General features: G+C 41.0%; 1 protein-coding gene across 4 annotated transcripts in view; it reads right to left on the bottom strand.

Annotated features, from left to right (window-relative positions):
- Rasgrf2 (Ras protein specific guanine nucleotide releasing factor 2) overlaps positions 1-27,688 on the bottom strand; it is a 232,163-nt gene that overhangs the window by 86,634 nt on the left and 117,841 nt on the right. For 2 of the 4 annotated variants that reach the window (XM_031359983.1, XM_031359986.1), the window contains exons 13-17: positions 23,271-23,353; positions 18,815-19,063; positions 17,958-18,220; positions 9,345-9,452; positions 5,861-5,950 (exon numbers count right to left, since the gene is read on the bottom strand). In XM_031359983.1, coding sequence (XP_031215843.1) covers positions 5,861-5,950; positions 9,345-9,452; positions 17,958-18,220; positions 18,815-19,063; positions 23,271-23,353 — 793 coding nt within the window. The remainder of the gene's footprint in view (positions 1-5,860; positions 5,951-9,344; positions 9,453-17,957; positions 18,221-18,814; positions 19,064-23,270; positions 23,354-27,688) is intronic. The other 2 variants (XM_031359985.1, XM_031359984.1) reach the window with 2 other exon arrangements.

The following is a 27,688-nucleotide window of genomic DNA, read 5'->3' on the forward strand; positions in this document are numbered from 1 at the left end:
CGTTGCTGCAGAAGGAACCTAGTGTGTCCGCGTGTCTTCTTCCCAGCGAGAGGACCGCGCGGGCTACAACTGAGTCTCATGAAACCATAATCTTACAACCCAGTAATTCAATATTTAGACATGTTCTCAAAATGAGATGAAAACATGCATCCACATATCGGCAAATGTTGGTGTCAGTATCATTTCATTCATAGTAGTAAAAAACCAGTGGATGAATAAGTAGAATATGATATATCCACACCAAAGAATAGAAGTGGCTGGTACATGCTGCAAGCAAATGGAAAAGCCTCCAAAACATTGTACTAAGTAAACAAAGCCAGACAAAAAGTGACATGTTGCTTGATTTCTTTTATAAAAAGTGTCCAGAATGGGTTAATTTATAGACACAGGAAAGATATCAGCAACTCAGAGAAACTGGAGGAAGAGACAGGCGAAGAGAAACTGCCAATGGGGACAAGGGCTGATGGAAAAATTTCTGAAAATTATTGTACTGATTGTTGCACTATTCTGAGAATATACTAAAATTAATTGGTCTGCAAATTTATTACATTTATTTGTGTGTACATATGTGTGTGTGTGCATATAGTAGTGCACATAATTGCAAGCGTATGCAAGTGCCACAGCACATGTGTGGAGGTCCCAGGACAAGTTTCAGAAGTCTCCTCTCTTCCACCACGTGTTTTCTAGGAATCCAACTCAGGTCATCAGGTGATGGCTTGGCGGTGACTCTTTTTACCCATTTTGTTATCTTGCCACCTTGAGGTATATATTTTAAGTAAGTGAGTTGTACATTTATGAGTTACAGTTCATTAAGTCTGTTATAAAAAAATACACAACAGTTTGTATTACCTTCAGATTAAGAACAACTTCTAGTGAAGAGCTTTAGTCAACCTACCATATTTTAAATATTAAGGAATGTGAGAATTTAAAATTCCAACTCAGATATCATTAAAATAAACTTTGTGTTCCATGTAAGATAAAGTAGGATTGTATCCAAAGTCTAGAAAGAGGTAGCTAAGTTTCTGTCTATATTCCACTACAAATAATATGGTCATAGAATTTTAATTGAGGAAGGGTTTAGACATTATGCTAGTTCAATGATCTCACACTTCACTACATAGAGGAAGCTGCTGATGAGCTTGTTAAAATGCTGGGGTTAGAATGCACTCTCAATGTGTCTTCCTAGTGGGACTCATGTGTGGTCCAAGAACTTGTGTGACCTTAATAATCACACGTATCTATGTATTTGTGTGTCACGCACACATGCCATGGCATCCTGAGTGGTCAACTTAGACAAACTATAGGAGCTGATTCTCTCCTTCTACCATGTGGGTTTCTGAGACAGAATTCAGCTCATCAGCCTTGGCAGCAAGGGCCTGTACCCACCGGGCCATCTCTCTGGTCCAGAAACATGTATCCCTGATCAGCCCCCAAGTGATGCTGCTGATACTGCAATGCAGGGACCACATCTCGAGAACACATGGATGTACTAGTGCTGCTCTCTAGCCTCAGCCAGGAGAAACTCCGGCCCACAGAGGTTAAGTCAATTACCTGCTGTGGCTCACACGGAACTCAGCTTCTCTCTGCCTGTGTCCAATCTACCAGACATGCCCTTCATCTAAGATATCAAATACACAAAATATGTTAGAGAGTAGAATGAAATCTGGGCATAGCTTCCAAATGGCCTAGAGAGGTGGGTTAGGATTACTAATCATTTCAGAGCTGTATTCCCTATGAGCTACTCACAGTTACAAAATCCATTTACATCAAAATTCATAATGGAATTTGGAAGCATTCATATTTCACTTTTAGGTGACTCAGTAAAATATTTACATATATGTACACACACATACATGTATTCACACATACAATTGTGGGTTTTATTTTTTTCCACCTTGGATCCATAATACATCACCTGTTCTAAATACACTGATTCTCAGGACTAAACAAGACAGAATCTCCAAGTCTAGGGCCAGGTATTAGTATTTTTTAAAAACTTCTCCAAACCCAATTACACAAATTCAGCTCTACTGCCTTAGGAGGACACAAATGAGGAAACAGAATAGGAACCATCTACTTGTACCAGGTAATTGCTGGTAACAGGTCCACTATTTCCAAAACAACTGTGTGTGCCACTAACCTCCCTACAAATGCACTCAACCATTCCTCTACTGTGCTAACTTACTTTGGCTTGCACAGAATTGTGAAACATAAATCTGCCCACAGATTCTCAAGAGCTCACTGTAGTACCTCTGTGGCCATTCTTGCCACTCCCAGAAAAAAACAATCCACTTTCCATATTTCATTTTAGGCCATGTGATAATGGCTTCAGGTTCAGGGTCTGTGCCTTGCTGTGTTTATTCATTGTATTTGACTTCTGTTCATGTCCTATTTCCCAGCTCCATCCACAGGTTCCCTATATCAGCAACCATCTGCAATGTATGCTTAATTTCTGCTTCACACAGAGCTCTAATATTTGAGCAAGTGCCTTGAAATAACACCAGGACCCTGTCACGTGTCTCACAAGCTTATACAGAGTTAAAGAAGGACCGCAGAGTCAAGCACTGTGGCAGGCAGACTCTGAATAATCTGACACTATAAAAGAAAACCAAAGTGACTGTACACGCGATTCTCTCTAGGCACCACAGCCAGTTAACCCAACTAATTTCCACAGGAGTCTGAATGTTGGGCCAACTGTGTTGAGCTTATAGCTGTTTTCCATTATATCATCCAACTATGGATTAACATGGAAGAAACATGGGGGACAACTGGCTGCAAGTCATCAGTACTCTAACCTCCAGCCCAGAGTGCAGATTTCCTGTAACTGTCGTTACAGCTACAGATGGGTAGTACCTGGAGAAACAAATAGCATGATATAGAAGAGAGAAAGAAGGGGACTGGCAGGGCTTCACAGTCCCTTTTGATGGGACACCCCCAATTAGTTAAGAACCTTTTATAAGGCTACCGCTCCCCCAGTTAGCACGTTTTTTAGGGGACCTGACTCATATTCAAGCCATAGCCAAGTGAAAAGCAAATTCACAAGGAAGGCCACAAAGCTCAATCTTCATGGCCTCTTTATTTTAAAAGCCTTGGAAAGTACATCAGAGATTTGTCTTCGTATTTCTTGTTGCTTATGTTTTTAAACAGGATCTCACTGTGTAGCCCTGGACCTCTTTATGTATACTAGGATACTCTGAAACTCACAGAGATTCATCTACTTCTGAATCTCAAGAGCTGGGACCAAAGGTGTTATTGCTACCATGTCTGGCCTTAAATGTTTTTATCTGGACATTTGAATGCCTTTTCTTGAGTGAGTCTTCTCAGGCTATGTAAGCATCAGGTATTCCCACAAAATTTGGACCCATCTCTGACCGGCTCTAAGCTAGAGATCCTCAATGGTTGTCCTGTTTGGGAGGAGAGAATGCCTGCTTTGGTGGATGCTTATACATGATATCAGGTCTTGCTGACTACACAACATGAGCCGTAGCAGGTGAGTTAGCCCTTGCCTTCAGATCTGCAGCCCTCACTCCATGACCTGGGGCCTCCTGCTCAGTTATGCCTCAAGAATTTATGAGTCAAGACAGTGGGGAGAACTCTTCAGCCACATCAGTATCAACTTGACAATGCCTTAGGAGCCCACCACATGCTCAGCTCAGAGCTGTGGTGTATCCACACCAGTGAAACCAAGCACAGCTGACCCTCATGGGGAGACACTCACTGGACTGCCATAGAGTGACATAGATCATTTCCCCAGACATCTGGAGAAACAGACAAACCCTTTTATCCTAGAAAGGATCGCAAAAATAACAACATCCTACAACTTAAAACAGCACAGCACCAAGAATGTACAGGCAGCTACGCGATCTTCTGGGTGTGAACTGAGTGTAAATAATTGCACATAGGAGGAACCAGTCACTGGGATGGACTGAACAGTCATTGTTTACTCTACATACAATACTACTCAAGCTATTGAGGATATTGTAGTATACAGGCAAGAAAAAAATTTCTGCCTCTGTGATTTTATATCCATTGAAGAAATAAATAATAAGCAAGAAAAATTGATCAAATAGAGAGAGTGTGAAATAGTGGTATTGATGGGAAAATGCAGCAAAGACAGACAGCATATGTGGGGTGTTTAATGGGGGGAAGCTCAGGCTGATAAGACTTCTGCAGTAGATGCGCTCCTGTGAGAGAAGTGGGTCTTTGCCAGTGTGGCGTGGTAAGCAGAGAGAATGGGGAGCAGAGTGATGCAGGTCTGATGATGCAGCCATGTCCACAGAGGCATATAAACATCTCCCCAAAGGTTGCCACACTCTTCAAGAGAGGTCAGTGTAAGTTCCAAGCTTGAGGAGGCAAGGTCTGCGTTCTCTGGATGAGAACAGGGGTGGACTCAGGCAAGCCAAGACAGCAGGGTATGGAAGGAAAAGATATTCTCATCTGAGGACAGGGCAGGCTCCATGTTCTAAAAATAATAAATAAAAGTGAAAATACAAACATAAAACCAAAATAGGCTTTTTCAGTGCACGTGGAAACTTGACAGGCTTATCAAGATTTAATCATTACAGGCTGTTTTCTTCCATGCTGATGGAGCCTTTGGGGTAACATTTAAAGAATATTTGAGACAAAGAGCAACCCTTGACACATCTAGTGACATGTATGCTGAACCATGAGTTTGTTGGCAAGTCTCTAAGATCTCTATTTAGATGAGAGACAGAAAATAATCTCCCACTCTCCACCTATGCTGTCTAATGAACATATCTCTTTGTTTATCGATTTAGAACCAACCCACACATATTTTCTGCCAGTTCCTATTATAAAGACAGGTTCATAGGGCCTGGTAAGAGGCCCCTTTGTGGTCAGTGGCAGGGGTTAATAAAGTAGATCTGTTCTCCTAGCTCTGCAAATCATGATTAGACCTACTAGGGAAGATCACACAGACACAGCAATGGGTCTACTTAAGGCAATTGCAGATTTATCCTAACATCATGTCCTCTGCCTGTGAGGGAAAGGACATAGATAATAAACATAATTTCACCTATTAAAGCACTGTAATTTTATTTTTATTATATTTTCTTTGCCCCCAAAACTTAGAATGCAACCATTCTGAAGGAGTCATTAAGCAAATGTCAGTGAGGCACCAGGTGGCTTGAGGCTCCCCGCTCCACAAGTCTCCCTACATCTTGCACATGCTTCAGACTGAGAGGAAGAGGAAACATGTCTTAGCCATGTGGCACAAAGGCAGAAGAATAGCATAAAACAACACAGGGATAGTAACATTTCTCCTCAGACACAGAATTTCTCAGAAGCACCATCCAAAGATCAAACATATGAGACTCACTTGACGGTGTTTTTTTTAACTACTTATTATTATTTCAGGTTGTTAGGGCATGACATGATGTGTGTATGTGTGTGGTGTTGGAGTGATAAAACCAAGCTCATTAATATATCTATTATTTACTTTTTGAGATAAGGATTTTAAAATACATTCTCTAGGACTTTAATATTAATTTATTATTTTATCATCATCATCATTATTAACCATGGTTACCAGACTGCATAGTAGCTCCCCAGAGTTTATCATCCAATGTAACTGAACCTTTGTACTATGCAACTGGTGTCTCCTTAGTCTCCTCAGACCTTACCCTTGTCCCCTGTCTCCTCTATTCTGCTCTCTGGTTCCATGAGTTCAACTCCTTTATATTCCAAATATAAGTGACATCATGCAGCCTTTAGTTTTTGTGTCCAGATTGTTTCATTTAGTCTAAGTTCCTCTGGGTTCATTTACCAACACTATGAACGACTGGACTTCTCCATAGTCATCAAGACCCTGACAGGCAAAGGCCACTGGTTCAAGACTCACCCGGTGGACTCCCATGTCCCGCTGCAGCTGTGGCGATCGCAAAAGCAGAAGCAGGTGACACAGAGCAGTGGGTGCTGTCAGCTACCTGTCCTGGTTATTTAAAAAAGAAAGAAATGGAATGTAATGGTGAGGCATACAGGTGATATTCTGTGGTGAATATTCTCAGTTCAATACCTGTATTGGATGGATGGTTGGGTCCAAGCCAGGAACCATGCTGTGCTTGTTAATAATCAAATGCCATTCTAGGTGTACAGTAAACTAAGACACACATCCATGCAAAAAGTTGTACATGGATATTCACAGAAGCAATACTCACAGTAGTGAAAAATTAGAAACTATCCAATGCCTATCTGCTGATAGATAGGTTTGAAAAGATAATATTCCATCATAGAAGGGAATGAAGTTTTGACATATACTATAAAATGGATGAAGCATTTGCTAAGTGGAAAAGCCAGTTTTAAAGGTGCCCCACTGGATGATTCTCTAAATGTCTAGGATGGGTGAATCCAAACACACAGATCATAGATTAGTGGTTTATGGGGTAGGCAGAAGTGTGAGAGTTTGTTGATGACTATAAGATTTCTTTTAGGTAATGAAAATGTCCTAAAATTAATCCATAGTCATGGCTGCCTGGATTTTTGGATATATAAAACCCAGTGAACTACATATTTTAAAAAGAATAATTTTGTGTTAAATGAATTATATTGCAACATAAAACTATTTTAAGAAGATGCTACAGCCGGGCGGTGGTGGCGCACGCCTTTAATCCTAGCACTTGGGAGGCAGAGGCAGGCGGATTTCCGAGTTCGAGGCCAGCCTGGTCTACAGAGTGAGTACCGGGACAGCCGGGGCTACAGAGAGAAACCCTGTCTCAAAAAAAAAAAAAAAAAAAAAAAAAAAAAAAAAAAAAAAAAAAAAGAAGATGCTACATCATGTTTTCTGTACAAATTCTTTATCAGTTTAATGCCTGAGTGTTTGTTAAGTGTGTGTAAGGCCTTTGGTTTGATCCCATGCCCCAGGAAGGATGAATTAAGTGTAGCCCATGTAAAATAGAAAGGATATATGGCTGTGGGTGCCTCGGTGGGTGAAATGTTTGCTGCAAAAGCATGATGAACTGAGTTAGGCTCTCTAGCAGCCACTCAAAAACGCCAGCCTGACAGCACACACCTAGAACCCCAGCAACGGGACAGACAGATAGAGCTCTAGAACTACGTGGTCCCCCAGTCCATCAAATTAGTGCATTTCAGGTTCAGTGAGAGGTCCTAGTTCAAAACAGAAGGCACAGAGGAACAGAGAGAGACACACGATATCCACCTTTAGCCTCCACACATGCATGTGCAGGAACACACACAGGTACACACACAGGCGCACACGCGTGCACACACACACACACACACATACACACACTTTCTCAAGGCTGCTTAGTGCCAAACCTGTTAATCTAAATCAGATTATTGAACTCAGGTTCAGTCCCCAGTGGCGGTATGCTGGAAGGACAAAGCCAACTCCCATAGCTTGTAATCTGCATGGTTTGTCTATATGCATACCATGGTACATATACACACCCTTCCCAGTAAATAAAAGAATGCAATGTTAAGCATTTAATTGTTTGAATTGAAAGGACGTAATGAGCAGCCTCTGAAGCAGCTTTCACGTCTCAGACCGTTCTAGTCACACAGCATTTCCTAATGCTGTGGCCAGATGGGATTGTTTTCTCCCAGGCTTTTAGAGAAAACAGTATGCCAGGATTCTGATCTAAAAAGTACTGAGTAGCTTGCTTCTGAATTTTAATATTCATTCTATAAATAGATAAGTAAATAGATGGGTAATAAATATGATGGATGAATAAATAATTGATGTATATTCAAGAGATGATAGATAGATAGATAGATAGATAGATAGATAGATAGATAGATAGATAGATAGAGAGAGAGAGAGATAGATAGATAGATAGATAGATAGAGATAGATAGATATTGATAGGTAGGTGATAGATCGATAAATAGATGATTGATAGATACATAGATACATAGATGATATACAGGATAGATGGATAGGTGAATGAACAGTTTATTTATGAATGGATAGGTAGATAGACAGATGAAATAAAGAGTTTCACAAAGTTCCCAAACATAAAAACAGTTGGCAAATATATTAGTAAACAAGCAAGATATTGGCTGCACAATAAGAAAATGTGTGATACTCTCTCCTATTTGTAGCCACTATCTTATCCCATGTTGTAGGTTATTCCTTCTGTTCTCAAGTCTCTGTGACAAAGAATAAATATTCAATCCTTACATAAATTAAAATTTTATATGTGAACACACACATGGCTATAAAGCTAAGCTCTAAGAGTGACAGGGTGAACAGTATTTAACTCTCCCAAATTTTCTGTAGAATCTGACCACAATCTCTTCCAGGTGGCAATAAATCCAAGGAAGGCCACCAAGGCACTTACCAAGTGACGTTTCAGGTCCTGTATTGATCAGGGCATTAGGAATAGTGGAGAGATCTATCTGATTCCATGGCAGTCATGTGACAAGATAGGAAAACCTAGTAGGCTGCATTCGTTTGCCAGGACCACCCAAATGGCAAGGTGATTGGTAGCAGGCCAGGAATCCAGCTTAAGGCCCGTGCTCTGGGCTGACAATGACAGCTTCTATAAAGAGGGTGGGCCACAGTGGCAGTGACTTCTTAAGACACAGCCTTTCATCTTTTGCTAACATGCCACAGCTGAGGTCTGAGAGTAAGGGACAAAAACAACCTCTCCACTTGGCTTGGGTCTCGTGGAGTGAATCTGGTTCCATAATTTTCTCTCCTGACTCAAAATAGTCAGCATTGAAAGGGGCCAGGGAAAAGGGGCCATTTCAAAATAACTCTTATCTGGATATTTATTTGAGCAGTAGAGACAGAAAATTGAGAGATAAAGTTTTTCTGCTTTTTGAGCTGTCTCTCTCTCAACTAGTAGATATTTGTTATGTTTTAAAACCAACCATGGAATCATATAAGTAGGGATGCTGATCTCCCAACTGCCCATGCCCCAAGATGGACACTTTATTCTCTTTTTCTGCACAGAACACATTACAATATCAGAATTAGCAATATTAGTCAGACTAAAAGTAGGCTTCCTGATCATTGATATTTCTATTTCTTGGACCTATGTAATGTTACCTATGTAATATTAGTTATAATATTACCTAATGTAATATTAATTATAAAGATTAGTTCATCTTTGTTAGTTTGTTGTTGTTAGTTGTTTGTTTGTTTCTTGGGGGAAGAAAAAAAGCAGAGATGGCCTAGCAGAAGGACAGGAGGGCTCTGGGGGCCATTAGGTGAGCCTAGAATGGATTTGGAGACTAGGCTGTGGTAAGCTTAGTTAATCTTTGTAAGTAATGTTCCATTAGGTAATATTATAACCAAGCAGCATACTGATCTAGAAGTCCAAGACGACTTTTCTTTTTCCAAATCCTTGTCTGAGCTCTTACCTCCAGGTTGGCGATATCGGAGGTGCCGGGGAGTCGTGGGGGATCTACAAGGCGACATGTCTGCAGAGTCTCCTGCTTTATCAGCTGGTGCAGACTCCAGGACAGCTGCTGGAAAACACAGGGATGTTACCCGGGCCGTGCGTGCAAGAGTGCCTTGGCAAACTCAGGCATGGAAATGCAAATTTCTCCACCGACCATACACATTTCAGACTGGCTTACACATTTAAAGTGCTTTCCCATAAAATCAAGTTATTCTTCCCAGCAGAACATTAAGAACATAAATTACTAAGGACACACTAATCATCACTACCTAGGCTAAAGATCTACTGATCGTGTCCAATCTGTAGGCTAACCTTAACTCTCCCCTCTGTCCAGGGCAACAAGAGGTTAAAGAGAACCCAAAGTGTGCAATAGGTCTCCTGCCTTTCAGAATAGCTTTTCTTGAAACAGAACAATGAACTTTTTCAGATTAGAAAATAAATTGGAATCAAATTTAGGATTTCTTCTTTACCTAGGATGGCTGCTAAAGCAGTCAAAGTTTGATCTCTAGCCCTCTGTCTCGGGAATCCCAAAGAAGGTTTGCTAGGATCTAGACATTCATTTCCCCCACATGGTAGCATTAACCAAACTTGGGTGTGTGGCAAATTTATATGAACTGAAATTAAAACCACACTCTAACTCCCCTCTAGCACTAGTCATTTCAATGCTTAGTAGCCACCAATGGCTAACAACCACACTTTTGGACACAGAGCTATTCTCTCTTACCCTCAAAAGGTGTATGGACTAGCTAGGCAGGGCTGCACATCACTAGTAAGCAAGTGAAATTTCTTTCTTTCTTTCTCTCTCTCTTTCTTTCTTTCTTTCTTTCCTTCCTTCTTTCTTTCTTCCTTCCTTCCTTCCTTCCTTCCTTCCTTCCTTCCTTTCTTTCTTCCTTTCTTTCTATCTTAGATTTTTGGTTTTGTTTTGTTTTAGATAAGTATTGTTAAAGTTAGGCAAGAGCTGGGCCTCTAAACTACATCTCCAGTCCGAGTGAAACTTTTTCAATGAGCTGTAGAAAGTTTAAGCTGATGCGTGTCTTGGGGAGATAGCTGATAGTCCCAGAATGAAGATGTGTCTTTCTGAGACTGTAGTCAGGACTACAAAGACGATGCTTCTAAATTCCTTCCCCGGTTTCTTATTTAGATACAACAATAGCATGTATATTATTCCAAAAGAAAGTAGAACTAAAAATTAATGTGTGTCCAATAGGTCCTCTTTTGCTTTTTAATCAGCTCCTTAATTGACTCATAGTGATTACATTTTAGTGCCATTTCCACTAATATTTTATCCCAGTCAACTAAGCTACTTCCCTATCTCACCATTCAAGGTTTTACTCAACAAACATTTAAAAAACATAATGATTTCATGTAAAGCTATTTTTAAACTTTCATATTATTTACTCCCTTATAATTATGGCCATGATTTTGATCTTTTGAAAGATGACAGAGAAAAGAAGTGCTTAGAATCTTTTCCTGAATGACATCATTACAGTAAAGCTGGCAAGAGGCTTAAAAAAACAGTGCTTAGCTGTTAGTTTTATTATTTTCTAAATAGCTTCTTCAAAGTTCAGTAATGAGAAGCATCTGTTGTGGAAGAAGAGTAGAATATCAAGTACAAATCCTTGGTTCAATTCAAGCACACATTCATTCATCTGCGAAGAGGAACCCTTCAGTCTGCAGCAACAAAATACAACAATGTATTGACCGAGAGAACTAAACAGGACTTTGATGTCCTGAAAGAGCAGGAACCCAATGGATAACTGTAGGCTAACACAGAAGAAGCCCCACCGTTCCTGTAGAGTAGGCAAGCACTTCTTTCTGGCTTGCTCACTCCCAGCCAAGCACTATGCAAACAGCTTTGCCTACAGGACAAGTAGGCAGATGTGGGCTCAAAACAAATGCTAAAATCAGGAGCACTTTCAGCCTCCACGCAGGCAATTTTCAAACCTAAGAACAGGGAAACAGCTCTGGTGCTGTGGGCTGTGCAACCACACTTGGGTGGGTGAATTGCATAATCATGGTCTGAGCGAACCCGGTTAGGTAAGGAACAGCAGCTGTGCTGGCAGCCGTTGGGCTCTCCGTTCCTGTCTTGCTTGCCATTGGATTGATTTTCATTGAGAACCCATCATCATTGATACATTTCTAACTGGTTAGTTTTTTAGAAACATTTGGGGGAATTAAAAAGCAGGGATGGGCCTCATGGGACAGGAAGGCAGTGGTGGCCATTAGATGAGTCTAGACTAGATTTGGAGACTGGGTTGTAGAAAGATTAAGTTGCATTTTTTATCTCTAAAAAATTATTGCCCTGTATATTTTGAGGGATATTTCCTATTTCTCTTATTTTTATTCATGCCATTTAAAGTTTGCTTGAACTATTACAAAATTATCACTGTAGTGACAGTGAGATTAGGCAATGGTGGCCAGCATTTGAATGAGTTTACCCTAAAACTGGGTGGCATCCACCTATGCTCTCTGTGGATGCCATGGACAAAGCTGGTGTTACACAGTGAGATTGTGTGGGGCTGGATTCTGAAGTGCAAAGCAAAAAAAAAAAAAATGTAGCAGCTCTTGGCACTGGAGTCTTATTCAAGTTTGCCAGATGTTTTGACTCTTAATATTATGCAAATCACATGCAAACATCTTTCAAATTAAAGATTGGTCTGGTCTGAGCCTTCCATCTCCCTGCCTTTTGCAATTTTTCAGGACTGGACAGCAAAGGGAACAGAGCAGCACCCCTGACTTACATATATGTCACCTGTATCTGCGTACACTCATGTGCAAGTGTACATCTCCACACACGCTCTGACTCATCAGGCTGATGCCTCAGAGTTCAACCTTATCTCCCATGAAGCTATTTGTGATCAACATGGCCCATACACCAGTACAGAGTAAAAACTGAGTCTGTAATGGATCTGTCTTATCTGTTCAGAAGAATGCCCACAGGGCCACCATGACAGCAGTTTTACTTCCAAGCCTTTTACTGTGGAGATCCATTTATCAAGTCCAAGCCAGGAAAGATGAACCTGCTCAGATAAGCTGTCCTGTGCTTTCAGTGTGAACCACATAACTGCTCTCCTGTCTGCCTCCATTCTGTCAAATAAGAAACTCAGAAGCAAAGTCAAGGACTCCAGGGCTCAGAGGACTACACAGAAGACTATGTAACCCCTATCCTCGTGTAACTTTCCACCCTTCCTCCAGCGCCTGATTTCTTTACCTATTTTATTTTTAATTCAGGAGTGTCTGGTTGACTACTACCTTGAATGCTTTCAGGAGTAAATGAGACGTAAACATATGAAAAGACATTGGAAACAGCTACAGAAAGGGAAAGGGAATGGAAACATAAAGAGCTCTGGATACCAGGCTGCAGGGAACTATGCTAGCAGGCAGTTGTGCCTGAAAGCCCAGGAGGCAGAGGTGCAGGCATTTCTAGAGTATTGCCTTACTGAGCCAGCTCTTTAACCACACGCCTTGGACTTTCTACCCTGCCCAGAAGGGGAGGCCAAAAGCACACGGGTTGAAAATGCAGAGTAGTTCTTCTAACCTATTAACATCCAGAGATTCCAACTCTTAGAATGAACTCTAAATCATTTGTTTGAGGCAAACCCAGTAGGAAAGAGTAATTCTGCCTTCTCTTAAGCTAATCCTGTGCTGCAGGAATGAACACCTCCAGTCCCTTTTCTCCATCTGCCAGCATCAGAGTATAAGCTGTCAGGGCTTTGAAACAGCCAGGGAGCCCTGCCCAGGAGATTTTTCTCATTTATAAGAACCTCTTCAGGCTATGGTTTGAATCTATCCCTATGTTGGAAGATTAATCCCTAGCCCAACTGAGAGTTGGAACCTTTAAGGATGATTAAGTCACAAAACATCTACCCTCATAAAAATACCATGCTATTTGCAAAGAGTAGATTCCTTCCTCTGACCCCGCCCCTTGCTCAAGTGAGGCTTTCTACACTTCTACTACTCTACACAGAAAAAAAAAAGCTCATCTCTAGGACATCTTGCCTTCTGGAAGCTCGGAAAAACAAACTTCTGTTGATTATGATTTACATAGTTTTAGATAGTATAACAGCTACAAACAGATTAGGCCCTAAATCTGTCTTCTAGCTTATTGCTCCAAGAAAAAACAAACAAACAAACAAACAAACAAACAAAAAACTGTTCATTGGTAACCCACTCTAAACAGTGCCCTAAGCATTCTAGACCAATGCTGTGCACTCCAAGGCTATAGTTTGAATATCAGAACTAAAGAAGGCAGTGGCCAAGTGTGTACAAGTACTTGTATGTATACAGGTATGTGTTCTTGTGTGTGTATGTATATGATCTTGTGTGTATGGTTGTATGTATGTACTCATGTGTATACATGTATGTGCTCTTATGTAGTATGCTCTTGTGTGCATATGTGTGTTCATGTGTGTGCTCTTGTGTGTGCACTCATGTGTGCACATGTGTATGCTTGTGTGTTTGTAGTCATGTGTATGCATGTGTCTGTGCTCATTTGTGTGCTCATATGTGTTTATGTGTGTAAACTTGTATATGTGTTCATGTGTGCATGCTCATATGTGTTTGCTTGTGTTTATGTATTCATGGGTGTGCATGTATGTATTCTGTGTGTTCTTGTGTGTGTTCATGTTGTACATATGTGTGTGTGTGTGTTTGTGTATATGTTTGTATATGCATATGTGTGCATGTGTGTATATGTGCTTGTGCATGTGTATGTGTGTACTTGTATGTGTGGATGCTTACACACATGTGCTTCCAGGAGAACTGAGATCAGGATCTTGAAGAGATATTTACACTCATGTTCCTTGTGCTTTCCTTAAAAATTAAAAAAATCCTTTTATATATGACATAGTTGAGCCATAAGTCCACTAAGGTAAGTGAAGAAAGTCATCACAAAATACCAAAAATGGTGTAATTTCACTTTCAATAGTCTTACAGCAACAGAAAATAGAACGGTGTTTATCAGAGCTGAAGGAAGGTAGGAATGAGCCTTTGTTCAACGGTTGTGTATCCTGTTCAAGATTAAAAGTTTCTAGTGATCTGTTGTGAATGCTTTTGATTACTCAACTTTTTGTCATTAAAAAAAATATTGGGGTAGTAAGAACAGAGGGAAGGAGAAAACATTAGAAGGACTTTTGTTTTCATCTGAGTCAATGTTTGGACACCTTAGGAAGTCTAGACAGTTTTGCTTACAGGGTTGCTCATGGTGTCAAATCAGGGAAAGGCTGTTCATGTTCAAGAAGGAAAGTCACTCCAAGGAGCTCTCACTAACCCCTTCACATACAGCTTCATTAACCAGGCTTGGCTGCCACCTTCCACTAAGTCACCAGGCTCTCTTGACTCACAGCAAAGACACTCTCTCATCATGCTCAGCCAGATGCAGTCTCACGGCCTTTCTGCTTTCTTCTCCTATCTGCCCCCCTGTAATTACATGCCTTTTCCCCACAAAGCCAGAATAGGGCAGCAACCTATTTCCCCATACAGCTGTCCCAACCACTGGAGCACACACAGTATCTGCTCAGCTTCCAGAACAGCCCTGACCATTCATGGGGCAGCAGACCTCATCCTAGCCCTGAGATCAACCAAAGGGAGCTAGGAAGCTGAAACTAAAATCATTGATCCTGAAGTGCTGATTGCAAAGGATGAGAGAATACAGATTTCTTCTCCATTCAGTGGAATCTGATAACAGAGGGGAAAGAAGCCACCATGTACTGCCCAGGCTACTGTGGCCTCAGAGAGAATTAAGATAAATCCAAGTCTTATTCTATCCCAGGAGCTGTTACCTGTACATGAGATATGTTCTTCTAGCTAGGCTGCCTTGCCTGGCCTCAGTGGGAGAGGAAGTGCCTAGCCCCACAGAGACTTGATGTACCAGGTTAGGAGGATATGCAGGGGGCCCACACCCACTCAGAGGAGAAAGGGAGGGAGATATGGGAAAGATTGTGGGAGAGTGATCAGGAGGGGGATATTGAGAGGGATGTAAAGTGAATAAGTAGTAGTAGTGCTACTACTACTACTAATAAAAGATAAGCCCAAGTCACTCCATCCATGGCAGTGTGTGGCAGGATTTTCCCTGTCCAATTATATTAAAATGTTAGTGCAGCAGGAGAACTGTGATTGGACAGGGAAAAGGGAGGCAGAGCGAAGAGTTGCAGAGACAGCGTCTCAGGAGAGAAGAAGCCAAGATGGGGGCAAATGGACAGGATGAAGATCCTGATCCCATGTGGTTTTAAATAGTCACAGGTAATTATGAATATCATGTAGGGATAGAATAATTGGGATAATTTTTCTGATCTAGGTGGGCAGCTTGTATCATCATCAATTGGCTCTGAAATTATTGTGTGGTCATCTTGTGAACTGACTATTTATTGATATATAAATCTGACTTGTTAATTATAACCATCAAGAGTTCTGTTTTACTGGATTACTGGGTGTTGTGGTGGCTGATTGTGGGGTGGGGTGACAGCGATCCGCCAAGAGAGCTCCAGCTTAGAGAGACCACTGAATTGAAATCACCAGGCTGGAGCCATGTGGCCCACCGGTGTGGGAACTTGGCGATTCTTTTTAATATTTCCCACAACAGAAGTGCTCAAATGCTGGTGCTGGATAGAACCCCAGTTACATCTGTCACTTATTCCTTGCCTCGTTATTTCAAAGAATTCACCATGATTTTGCAAAGCTTGTTGTTTTAATGACTTTTTAATTATCTTCACCCTTCTTCCTCCTTAATTGCTCACTTGTCAATTTAAAGAATTTATTTAAAAAAAAAAAAAAGCTGCCACTTTGCATGATGACAACCACTCCAGTTAAAATTCCATTAAACACTTCCCCCAGCAAGCTTATTTAAGTGATCTGGGGGAGACAGCGCATAGAAGCTTCAAGCAAGCAGAAAAGCAGCGGTCTGGCCCCCCAGCTGGGTGGCACCCTCCCCTGATATCTGAGTTCTGTCCGACTTATTGCCTGGTTTTTATGTTATCATCAATAAGTAACTCAGTTATATAAAAGGGTGAAAGCTCTTTGCTAATGCAGCTATGAAATGTGCTTATAATCTTCACAATAACACTGGGTTTTAAATACAAGAGGCTGCCCTTAGAGCCCTGTGGGGCACAACCCCTGAAGAAGACTATGCAAATGTACCTGCTGCTTTTCCTACTGCTGTGACCAAATACCTGTCAAAAGCAACCCAAGAAAGAGAGGGTTTATTTTAGTTCACGATTCTAGGTTCAGCCCATGGTAGTAGGGAGGTTGTAGCAGTAGGAATGTGAGGGAGTTCATCACCTTGTGTCCACAGCCAAGAAACAGAGAGAGATGGATGCTGGTGCTCCCTGGGGGGTGATGCTGCCTACAGTTTATATGGTATTCCCACATCATTTAACTCAGTCTATACACTGCATATAAGCATCTCCAGACTCTACACCTCATAACATTGACAGTCAATATTAGCTATTATACTAGAATACCCTCAACTAGTTCCCTGAGTGATTCACTTCCTTCCTTAATAACCATTTACTTCCTGCTAAGTACCGGCCAAGGCATGGAAGATACTGAGAGGAACAAGCTCACACTAATCTAATGGAGTATGTGCAGGTAGACTTAAAGGTCCTGTCAGAGGAACGACCAAGGAGTTTTGAAGACACAAAGAGTAGATCGTTGTAACTGTAGCCTAGTAGATGAGAGAGTGTGAAGAGCATGCTCTAGAGAGACATTCAGGAATCTGCTGACCTTGGAAGGAGAAATGCACTTCATTCTGTATGAATGGCAATGGGAAACCATTATAAAAGGTAAGCTCAGAAGCCATGTGATAATCCACACTCTAAAAACCATTTTAGAGCCACACATGGTGGACTCATGCCTACAACCCCAGCCCGTAGAAATTAGAAGCAGAAGTATTGCTATAAATTTGGGAAGAACAGCCTGGGCTATAAAGTAAAACCCCACCATAAAGTCAACAAAATTTGGCTGTATCGTAAAAAATTAACAGTTTCTGCTTTGATTTGGCTCACCATGCCTTTAATGTAGCCTGAAACAGCCCCTCCCCCATGACCTTTATGCAGCCAATGGAGAGGGGAAAATTGTGAACCCAAGTGATTGGACAAGAGCATTCAAGGCTTATCTTTTAGACAAAGTATCATGGTAGACTCATTAGTCAATCAGCCTTAGCCAAAATCCAAGAATTTCCCAGTAATATAATCTCCTACCAGTCCTCTGTTGATGACTAACTACAACTAGCCTTGACTATTGAGAATGAGGAAAACTAACAGCTGCCTGCTGTTCCAGGGCAAGAATCTGAAAGGATGCTCTTTATTCAGCAGGCATTGTATGCATCCGACTTTCTATGCAAACATAAGAAAACAGCTTTAAAAAGAAGAAGCTGAGGTTCCAGAAGGAATGTTAGAGAAGCAGGCAGCTGCAAGCGTGGGATGTGATCATGTCAGGATGCTGGAGAATACACTTTGAATATTTCATCTGGGCCTGCTAGACAGATCTCCATGGGGCCCAGATTCATCCTCTTCTCTGGCCCCTGACTTTGCTCTGGAACAGAGAGACCCCTTGCTAACATCCAGTGGTACTTTACCATTGTGCGGTGGCGGGGACGCAGCGGGGCTGTGGGTGGTGGTGGTGGGACTGCTGGAAGATGAGGAATTAGTCAGGTCCAAGGCTCCAACCCTTGAGTTCAAAGAGGATGTCAAAGACAGCTTTCTAGCCCTCACTGGGGAGGACGTTCTGGACACAGCCAGGGGAGGTGGAGAAGAGAACTTGCGACAGAGACGTGGGGATTTTCCATCTACCAAGTGTTCTCTGTTGTTCTGGCTTGTGGCAAAAAATAACTCTAATGACCTAAAAAGAAGAGCAAATTAACAGATTGTAGACAAATAAAGACAAGCCTCAGATATCATACAGGAACACTCTCAGCTTGTCTACATCTGATAGTCTTCATACCATAGGCTGCTACTGCTGGATTTTCCTTAATCTAAATGCTGCAAGGGCTTGTGCCCTTGCTAGGAAAACACAGGCTCAGTCCAGGCCATCTGGTCCCTTGCCACTAGGGAGTGGTGAAGCCTTTAAAGTAAAGGCCAGTATCATTCCATCTTTGGGGAGGGGGAGGTCTTGCTACCAAGTCAACAACACATCCCTTTCCTCAAATGATTCACAGGTACATTAGCACTTAAGAGCATGTTTGCCAATAACAATAATGATAATAATTACAATTAGTAATGATGGTGATGATGCTAAACTAAATGAGCCAGTTTCCAAATAATCATAGAGTAACTTAAAGTCAGTCGGAGACTTCAGGCATCTCCTCGTCTTTCCTTCTTTCCCTGGGAACTTCGAGACCTTCAACTTAACACTTCTGCTGATGGAGTAAGGTCAAAGGTCAGCCAATAGCTTTCGTGCTGCTCTTAGAGACTGACATCCAGAAAGCTGGAGTACCTGACAGGAATGGAGGTGAAAGGCCTCTTGTAGATGTCGGAGAGCTTCGCCAGCACTACGGTGGCCGTGGTGAAAATGCGGTAGGTGTGCAGGAAGGTGTTGAGGAAATCGATGCTCAGAAACCGCAAGTCCGTCAACCGCTCCAAGAGGCGCTCCACGCTGGCGTAGCGGATCTGGGGCACTTTGCAGGAATTGAGTGTTTTACTGAAACAGATGTCAGTGTCGTCTTTGTGAAGACGGGCATCAGACCTACATGCAAAGCAGGAGCCTGTGAGCAAAGCTGGCGAAGCTTCCGCCTGAGCCACTGAGTGCTGCAGCGTTTGTAAACACACACTTAAATGAGGCTTCCGGTGTCTTCCACAGATGACACAGTGATGTTCAGGTAAATGACATGCCACAGATGTGTTTGGGGACACTATGTGGCACCAGGACATTCTAATTTAGGGAGGGCAGAATGAATTATGAGGGTTGGGATGACATGTGATTTTACTGTGTGAATTCCTTCTTGCTCTAATTCAGTCGTGTTTTATTAGAAAGGTGATATCAACATCAAAGATTTCTCATGCACTTAAAGTAGAATTTCGGAAGTATGTTTAAAACAGAGCAGTGAAAAGCCCTAGTGTATGGAGGGGGAAAAAGGTGGATATTCCTACTGTGTAAAATATTAGGATATATTGTATTATAAATATGTAATACCAGCATACAAGATATAATTTATTATTTTGCCTTCTAAAACCAAATCTTTGATTTGTCAATTATATTGCTACTGATATTATAACATGTTACTATTATTCTTAACTTATTATGCCCTTCCAGTATTTTCTAACATTTAACTTCTCATCCTTTTTAACATTTTTTCCTTTTATTTTACTTAACTATTTATTTTTGCTTTTATTTATGCATTTATTTAATTGTATAGTATATTTATTATATAATTTATGTCTATTATATATCTTATTTATGTATTTAATTTATATATTTGCTTGCAGGAGTCAGCTCTCTCCTTCTCATGTGTGGGCGCCAGGGGTCAAGCCCAGGTCACTTGGCTGCAGACACCCTTCCCCATGGTGCCAGCTCGCCAGGCCCTCTCACACTTTTACTAACTTCTTGAATTGAATGCATAATTGATTACTTTAGTCTTGCTTAATATGCTTAAAATTTTAATATAATCTAACTCACAAAATAGCATGCTAAATTTGCATTGTTTTCAATATTCTGCAACATAGGAAATGGATTCTTAAAAAAATAATAATAATACTGGCTAATAGTCCTGTGAACACTGCCTAATGCTGGTGCCATGTGAAAAACTCTACTTCATAGTTCTGCAAATCCTTTGTCTGCTGCTCCTGACTTCAGCAGGAGGCAGATCACTGATGGCCTTGCTAGGACAGCCACTGGAACTCTTTAGGCTTCGCTTCCTCACCAGTTCTGTTCCTCTTCAGGCTAGCATCAGAATAGAACATTGGCAGTGTTGGCTCTCACTGCTTTGTTAAAGGATGTGTGCAAAGAGGGCCCATGCATTTGTGAGAGCCAATTTCTTGCTAAGAAACAGCTGTTGTTGTTATGAGAGCTCCTGCTTAGGCCTTTTAACACTCTGAAGAATTTTCAATTATATATTTATTTTCTTTGGATGAGCAGGAATCAATAGCTTTCTTTGCTTGCTCTAGCACAAGGTGTGTGTAGTGTAGATAGGAGCAATTTGTCTACACCATGAAAGAGCATTTTAAATGGCCAGCCTTCCTCTGCAAAGGGCCTGGCCAAGGGTAGCCTGTTAACTTCACTCGCATTATTGATTTTGGAAATATACTAGTGGGTCTTTGGAGGTTTTTTAAAAAGCTACACCACTCTTTCATCTTTTTACTGCATGATCTCCAACCAACAGCATCTTTCTGGCTCTCGAGTTCTCATTTATCAAAAGACCTGAGTAACTTTTATGAATTAATCAGTCTGTCATGAAATGGTTGAATAAAAGTCATTTTTCTTTCACTTTTTCCATCAAAATCTCCATTTTCTAAAAACGTAAAGGTCAGGTATTATTAAAAGAAAGGAAGCTCCAGTCTATCTACCATTTAAAGGACTGTTTTCATGCAATAGCTGTCGCTATTTTGCATTCTAACCAGTTTTGAGCTTTGCAGCATTTTCACTATAATTAGTTTGTTCAGGAGGGAAAATGTGTTGCCGTCAGCATGAGATTAAGTTAAACTAATTGCAGCATTGTCCTTCAAATTCATGATTGCATTTTCATTTTAAGAAAAGAAATTAAATATTATCAAATTACTTAATTTTCTTTTATTACACTGACTAGGCTTTCCCACGGTTTCTTGAGGGACTCCCCAGGAAGCCGCAGTGTGTTTATTTAAACCTCCAATAGCAATAGCAATAGCAGCTCCTTATTGGTAAACACATAAAACATGGTCTTGAGAGATCAAAGCCAAATCGCCCGTTATAATTGATGAGTTTCAAAAGGAAGTAAGTGTTAATGATGTCATGCCAGTAACAAGATACGGCTGTGTTAGGATGTTTTCCTCTTAACTCTGAAGAAGGTTCATCCCTCCCGCCTTCCCCTCCCTGCCTCTCCAGTGGCTTGTAGCCATGGAGACAGATGCACAGAGAAGCAGAATTACAGCCCTTAAACTATGCCTTCCTCTGACTGAAGAGAACCAGCGAGGCTGGCAAATGGATAAATTATGAACCATCTCTGTGCCTTAGGACAATAGAAAGGGAGGCGTGGAAGTGTGGCCGGTCAGCAGGTCTCTCATTCCTGGGTCATTTCCGGTAATTCAAAGGCAGAAAAGTTTGGTCTGTGTCAAAGTGGTTATGCAAATGAGAATGGATAGGTACCCTGTCATGGTAGGGGACAGTAAATGTGTGTGGCACCAGCCATAAGGGACAGACACACAACCTTGCCTTGGGTTCCACAGGCTTTGAACTTACCTACAGCACCTGACTTACCATTATGATTCTAAAGCAACATGGAATCTCAAATACAGATTGTATGTGAAATCAGAATTCTCATATAAAAAAATTAATAAGAAAATCCTATTCAAAAATTTAAAACATAACTTAAACCTGACTTAATATTCCATTCTGGTCCTGAATATTCAGGTATTTTGATTAATTCAAAAAGAAATTCCCAAGTTAAAAGCCTAGGATTTAATTAAATCCAAACACAATCTTTGCTCTAGAGTTTAAAAACAGCCCTCCTCAAAATATTTTAAAATCGATTAAAATGTAAGAGGCTATTTTTTAAGTTTCATTTTAATATTTTTCTGGTATTGTGTTCTCTGCCTTCATGTGACGCTCCTGTACACAGGAATCACGCTAATACGGCTCTGAAGCAAGTGTTCATCCTTCTATAGGTAAGGTTGCAGTTTGTCTCAGCATGACAGCTCAGACCTGAAAATATCCACACGGGAAAGCATGAAAGAAATGTTCTTATTTTCAAATAACTTAAAAAATCTATAGCCAAATTGTTTTTAAAGAAGACATTCTACTCTAAAAATGTGGAATGCAGGGGACTGGGGAGATAGCTCAGTGGTTAGTGGTAGTCCTTTAAATAGTATGCTCTTCCAGAGGACCTAGGTTCAATTTCCAGCCTCCACATGGTAGTTCACAATTGCCTCAACTACAGTCCCAGAGGAGATGATGTCCTCTTCTGGCCTCCAAGTGCACCGCATGCATAAGGTGTACAGACGTACATGCAGACAAATAACCATTCACATACATTTAAAACATGAAAACAATGTGAAACAAAAATAACCAAAAATAAAATGAGAATAAAAGATAATTTCTCCCCACTTTCTAAGTTTGAAAATGAAAAAATACACAGGCTCAAGACTGTTTACACAGAGGGCTCTGACAAGCATAGTTGGTAGCTATTGGTATAATTCCTCACGTTGAACTACGGGCTCCTAGTGATCCAGGTAAGCTACAGGACTTGCTTTGTTGAAGAATGGACAAGAAGGCAGCCTGAGCAATGGCCTCTGAGCAAAGCCAGACACATGCAGTGAACAGAAAATGCCACATTCATGCCAGTTGATGCTCGTCCGGTGTGGTCAATGTCTGAACCTGGCTCTACAGCCAAACCTGAGTGACAGGGTTTATACTCACTGGGACGATGTCAATAACTCAGCCACACCTTCATCTAACCCCCGACCTTGAGCAGTTTTTAGTATTGAACTTGAACATCTTGACAGGATTTTTGTCCTGAATGAGGGTATATATTAATAGCATGAAAACAAATCTCAATGCTAGCTGCCCATGTGCTGTGAATCTGAAAAGGCATTTGATATCAGTTATCGTTAATTATAGGGATTTAACATGAATTACTTCACGTCTGACACATGTATGCTCTCCAGAAGAGGCGAATCCTACTGACAATGTTCTGTTCAAAGCTTCTCATTCTCTGCTGATCTGATCTTGATTAAAATGGAAGGAAGAGCATTTCTGTACTTACTTAATCATATGTGGCACAGTAACTTTGGAATTCTCTTCGAAGACTATAGTCATCAATCCATTACATCGTATATTGTCTACACACTGTGAAATAATAAAATTTTAAAAGGTAATTAAAAACCAATGTGAAAAGTAGGCAAATCATAGATTCCAAAAGTCAATTTGATTCCTCACCAAAAGTCAATTTGATTCCTCACCTGTTTATGTTTTTCACACATACACACGCATGCACATACATACACACATATGTACACACACACATACAGAGAGGAGAGCAGATAGATGCTACATGTTGATAAGCCAATAAGTTGTACATAATCAAACTGTATCAGATAAATGCATGACAAATACCAGAAGATAGATATAAAAGCTATATTTCCCAGAGTGATTATCATTATTATTTTATGCAGCTAAGAAATCAAACTCAGGACCTTGCACACACTGGGCAAGCACTCCTCCTCCAGCTCCTTGGTTTCTTAGACTTCTGAGTCACAATGTCACTCAGTCACAATTCTGTGTCAGTACAAACACTATCTGGGAGGTTTGTACCTTCTGCCCCAGCTATGTTCATTTTTATCACCAAGGGCAATACGGAGTAGCCAGATTGTAAATGGGATTTTGTATGGAAATCTTCTCTCTCACTAGCAAGCTCTGTGCCCACGCCTCAGGTGCCTTTTTGCCAATAAATTCCCACATTTTACTAGTTTGTCTGGCAGTTTCTGTTGGCACCATGTTGGGTTAGTGAGGGGGCAGAGTGTGATGTCTTGTGTGTCTGCACACTTAACACTCTATAATCACTTTTTCTGTTTTCTAAGAGAACTCGGGAACTTTGGTTAATTCCCCATTTTATGTGTGTGTTTGTATATGCCCTATTGATTTAAAACCTTCTTTTGAAATTTACTTGGGGTTAAGGAAGAATTCATTCTGAATAATAAATATTCCTTTTGGAGAACTAACTAAAAATGAGAAGTACATAAATTTTAAAATCAAAAGTTGCTTCTAGTTACAATGATACCACACAAAGTTCATGACCTCACATAGGCCTTAATTTCATGTCCTAGCTTGAGTTCCAAGACCAGATGAAAGAACAATGATGTGTGTTTAGATCAGCGATTGTTTGGTCAAGTTGGTCTATAAGCCATTTTCATATTCGTTTTTCTTTGAAAGGTGCTTTTCTTCAAATCTTATGTTATTATTTAAGATACCAGGAAGAAAGGACCCACACAGAAGGAAATGAAGTTCTCCTTTCTGCATTTCCTTTAAACTACAACATTGGAAATAACTTTGAGTTAGGTTTCTTCACACAAATGCTCATTTAGCTATCAATTTGCTTATATGTGCTTATAGGTGAATTTAGCCTCCACGTAATCCCTACAAGGTTGATGCTAAAAATACAAAAGACCAGTCAAGATAAGCCAGGACAGAGCAGATTTGTATAAAATGCAGAACACAGTGAGATAAAGCCCACGATGAAACCACAATACAGACTTCATGTCTAAACACTTGCTAGAAGAAATCCTCAAAATAACAGGGCTATGGGGCACCAACCCAAAGATATACACACCAAAAAAATACAGAATTCATAAATTGCCAGAATTCTAATGATTCCTAGTCTAAGTCAGAGAGGAAAAATAGCTTCTCAAAGAAAATATCATATAATGCTGATTTTAGAAACACCTTCAAATCCAAATGAACACCCCTGTGCTGGACTCTAGAGAATATGGTCCAGAGGTGGAATCAGCTTCTGCGGAGCTGATTACAAGCACAGGCCTCATATCTTAGGCCACTGCTCTTCATGGGTGGAATAAATACACATCTAATTCACATAAATCTTAGGCCATCAGAAGGTGACAACCTCCTGCCCCCACGTCCTGAAACAGCAGCATGGTATGTGCTTGGTTTTGAAGTGTTTCCAACCAGGGAGACAAATTGCTATAAGTTAGAATCCTCTTGGACCTAAAACACAATGACATGGCCTTTACAGAATTCCCCAGGGCCTGGTGGCAATGTGTTTTGGTGATACTGAGCATAGTTCATAATGAAAATGAGTACAGGAACAGCAGGTGGTGGCTAAACTCGAGCAATGGGGAAGAGAATCTTGAATCTGGGCTTCTATCCTGAGGGCTGAAGGGAAGCCACTGAGTGCCTCTAGGCATTCCTTTACATCGGGTGATCTAACCTGGGCTCCTGTTACTCATTGTAAAGGGGAAGGGGAAGCAAAGATCCCATGGGGTCATTAGAACAACACTCTGAGTTGATAAATGAAACAATCTGTGCTTTCCAGAAGATGAACTGTGGAAATGCAAAGTGAGGTATTTTGAAGAAAAGAAAATAAGATTACCTATAGCATAAGACCAAGACGAAAACAGTGGTAAAAATCAAAGATGGCCGTACTGTAAGATAATTTAAATTTTTTCTGATGTCAATGATGATGATGATGATGATGATAATGATAATGTCCTTTGTCCTTTGATTAAAACAGAGTTTAACACAAACCAGCCTATCTTTTGAATTGTCAAGAACACCAAGAAGTTGCATTCAATATAAATCCTGGGGTCTTTACAAAATGGGTGCTTCACAATCTCACATATTAAATACATATTATAAACTGGACTAAGAGCTAAAATACTCTGATAAGAGCACCTCTCTGGAGAAGGGTTTATTCTGGCTCACAGTCCAAAATAACAGTCCACAATGGTCCGGGAAGTCAAGGCATCAAGAGCTTGAAGACAGTGGATGCTTCTGTTGGTTTGATACTCAGGGAACAGACAAAGGATGTATGTGGGCCAGTGCTCAGCTCCCTCCCCGCCTCCTTCCCTCCTTCCCACCTTCCCTCCTTTTCTCCCTCTCTCCCTCTGCCATTGCTTACAGTCCAGGCTCCTCTGCAGAGGGAACTGTTCTGTTCATGATTAAAACAGGTCTTCCTTCATCAATTAATCAAGCTAATTATTACAGGTACAAGCAGAGGCTCATTTCCCAAGTGATTCTAGTATCTGCCAAGTTGCCAGCACTAGCCATTGCAGCCCACTGTTTCAAATTCACTTCTCAATAGAAGACAGGGGTGGAGGTTAACGTGTATTATCTTATCAAGCTGTGAATTCTGGCATGGGGTAATCAAGAAAGGGTTGTTTGGTAAGAGGCTGAAAATAGTCCAGGGAGAGGAAAGAGAGATCTTTTATTTCCTCCAATAACCTTTCCAACTACTCTAACAACTTCCTTCTTTCCAGTGTCCCTGACATACAATGAGGATGCCTCCCAAGCAGCAAACACAGGAAGTGGGAGAAAGATGGTGTTGGTGACTTGTGTAACAATGAGCCACATTCCCTCATTTCCTTTAAATATTCTAAGCAAATTACACAATTATATAAACAGCTAGCACGATGATTGTGCAAGCAAGAACAAAGTTGAGGCAGCCATCACACACATCAGCCTAGAGTTGCCCACGGCCCCAAAGAGGCAAACGTTCTACTCAAGTGGAGCCCAGTCACAAAGGAGCAAGCAAAAGATGTGGCTGAAGTCACACACTTATGTTACAAAGAAACAGCTACATGTCCTCCAAGATAGGAGTGACAAGCAGATTTAACCCCTATTTGTAGGAATTAATAACTCCATTCCCTACAGAACACAGGAATTGGGGGAGTCCTGAGTCTAGACAGCCAGGAAATATATCCTTGGAGAAGAGCTCAAAGGGCGCCTGACATGGGGAGGATCAAGTTGGAGAAAAGAGAGGCACAGAGTGTTCCTGTACCCCACACAAGATGTAAGAGAAGTCAGGGCATCAAGAGGACAATCCTGCAGATGGAGTCTGCCCTTTCTCTTTTCCTGGAGACCTGACAAAATGTTCTCACACTTACTTCTTGAAATAAGGAACCTAGAAAACAGGGGTCTTAAGACTATGCTGCTTAGATCCCTTGCCTAGGAAGCAGATCAGTTTCTATAGAAACCACAGGAGATGTGATGTGTGGTCACTGTGCCGAAGACGAGAGATGGTACCACTCTAAGGATCCAAAATGGAGTTACTTGTCCATTCTCAGCATAAGAGCAAGCCATGCCTCTCCTCCATCTCCATCTCCCTCTTCACGGGTCCAGGGACAGCTAGTTACCCAGGACCACAGAAGACTGCAGACTGACTCAGAGATGCACAGGGAAAGTATTTGGACAAAACAACAGCATCAGACAGAGTGCTACAAAAATCTTTGAAACAGGAAGAGCATCTTTCTTTTTCACCTCTGAAAGGCTATGTGTTAGACTGCTTTTTTGACTGAAATAAATTTAATTTCTTAAGAAACATATAATTCTATAAAAAGGGATTAAAGGAGAGCATACTATCTAAAAGCTACCACAAGAAGATATAAGAGTTTTTAACTATTTAGTTAAATTACTCCTGACCCTAAAAGAAGAACGCAAGCCTCTTCCTGC

Source organism: Mastomys coucha, unplaced genomic scaffold (genome assembly GCF_008632895.1).
Source record: "Mastomys coucha isolate ucsf_1 unplaced genomic scaffold, UCSF_Mcou_1 pScaffold8, whole genome shotgun sequence".
Classification (NCBI taxonomy): Eukaryota; Metazoa; Chordata; class Mammalia; order Rodentia; family Muridae; genus Mastomys; species Mastomys coucha.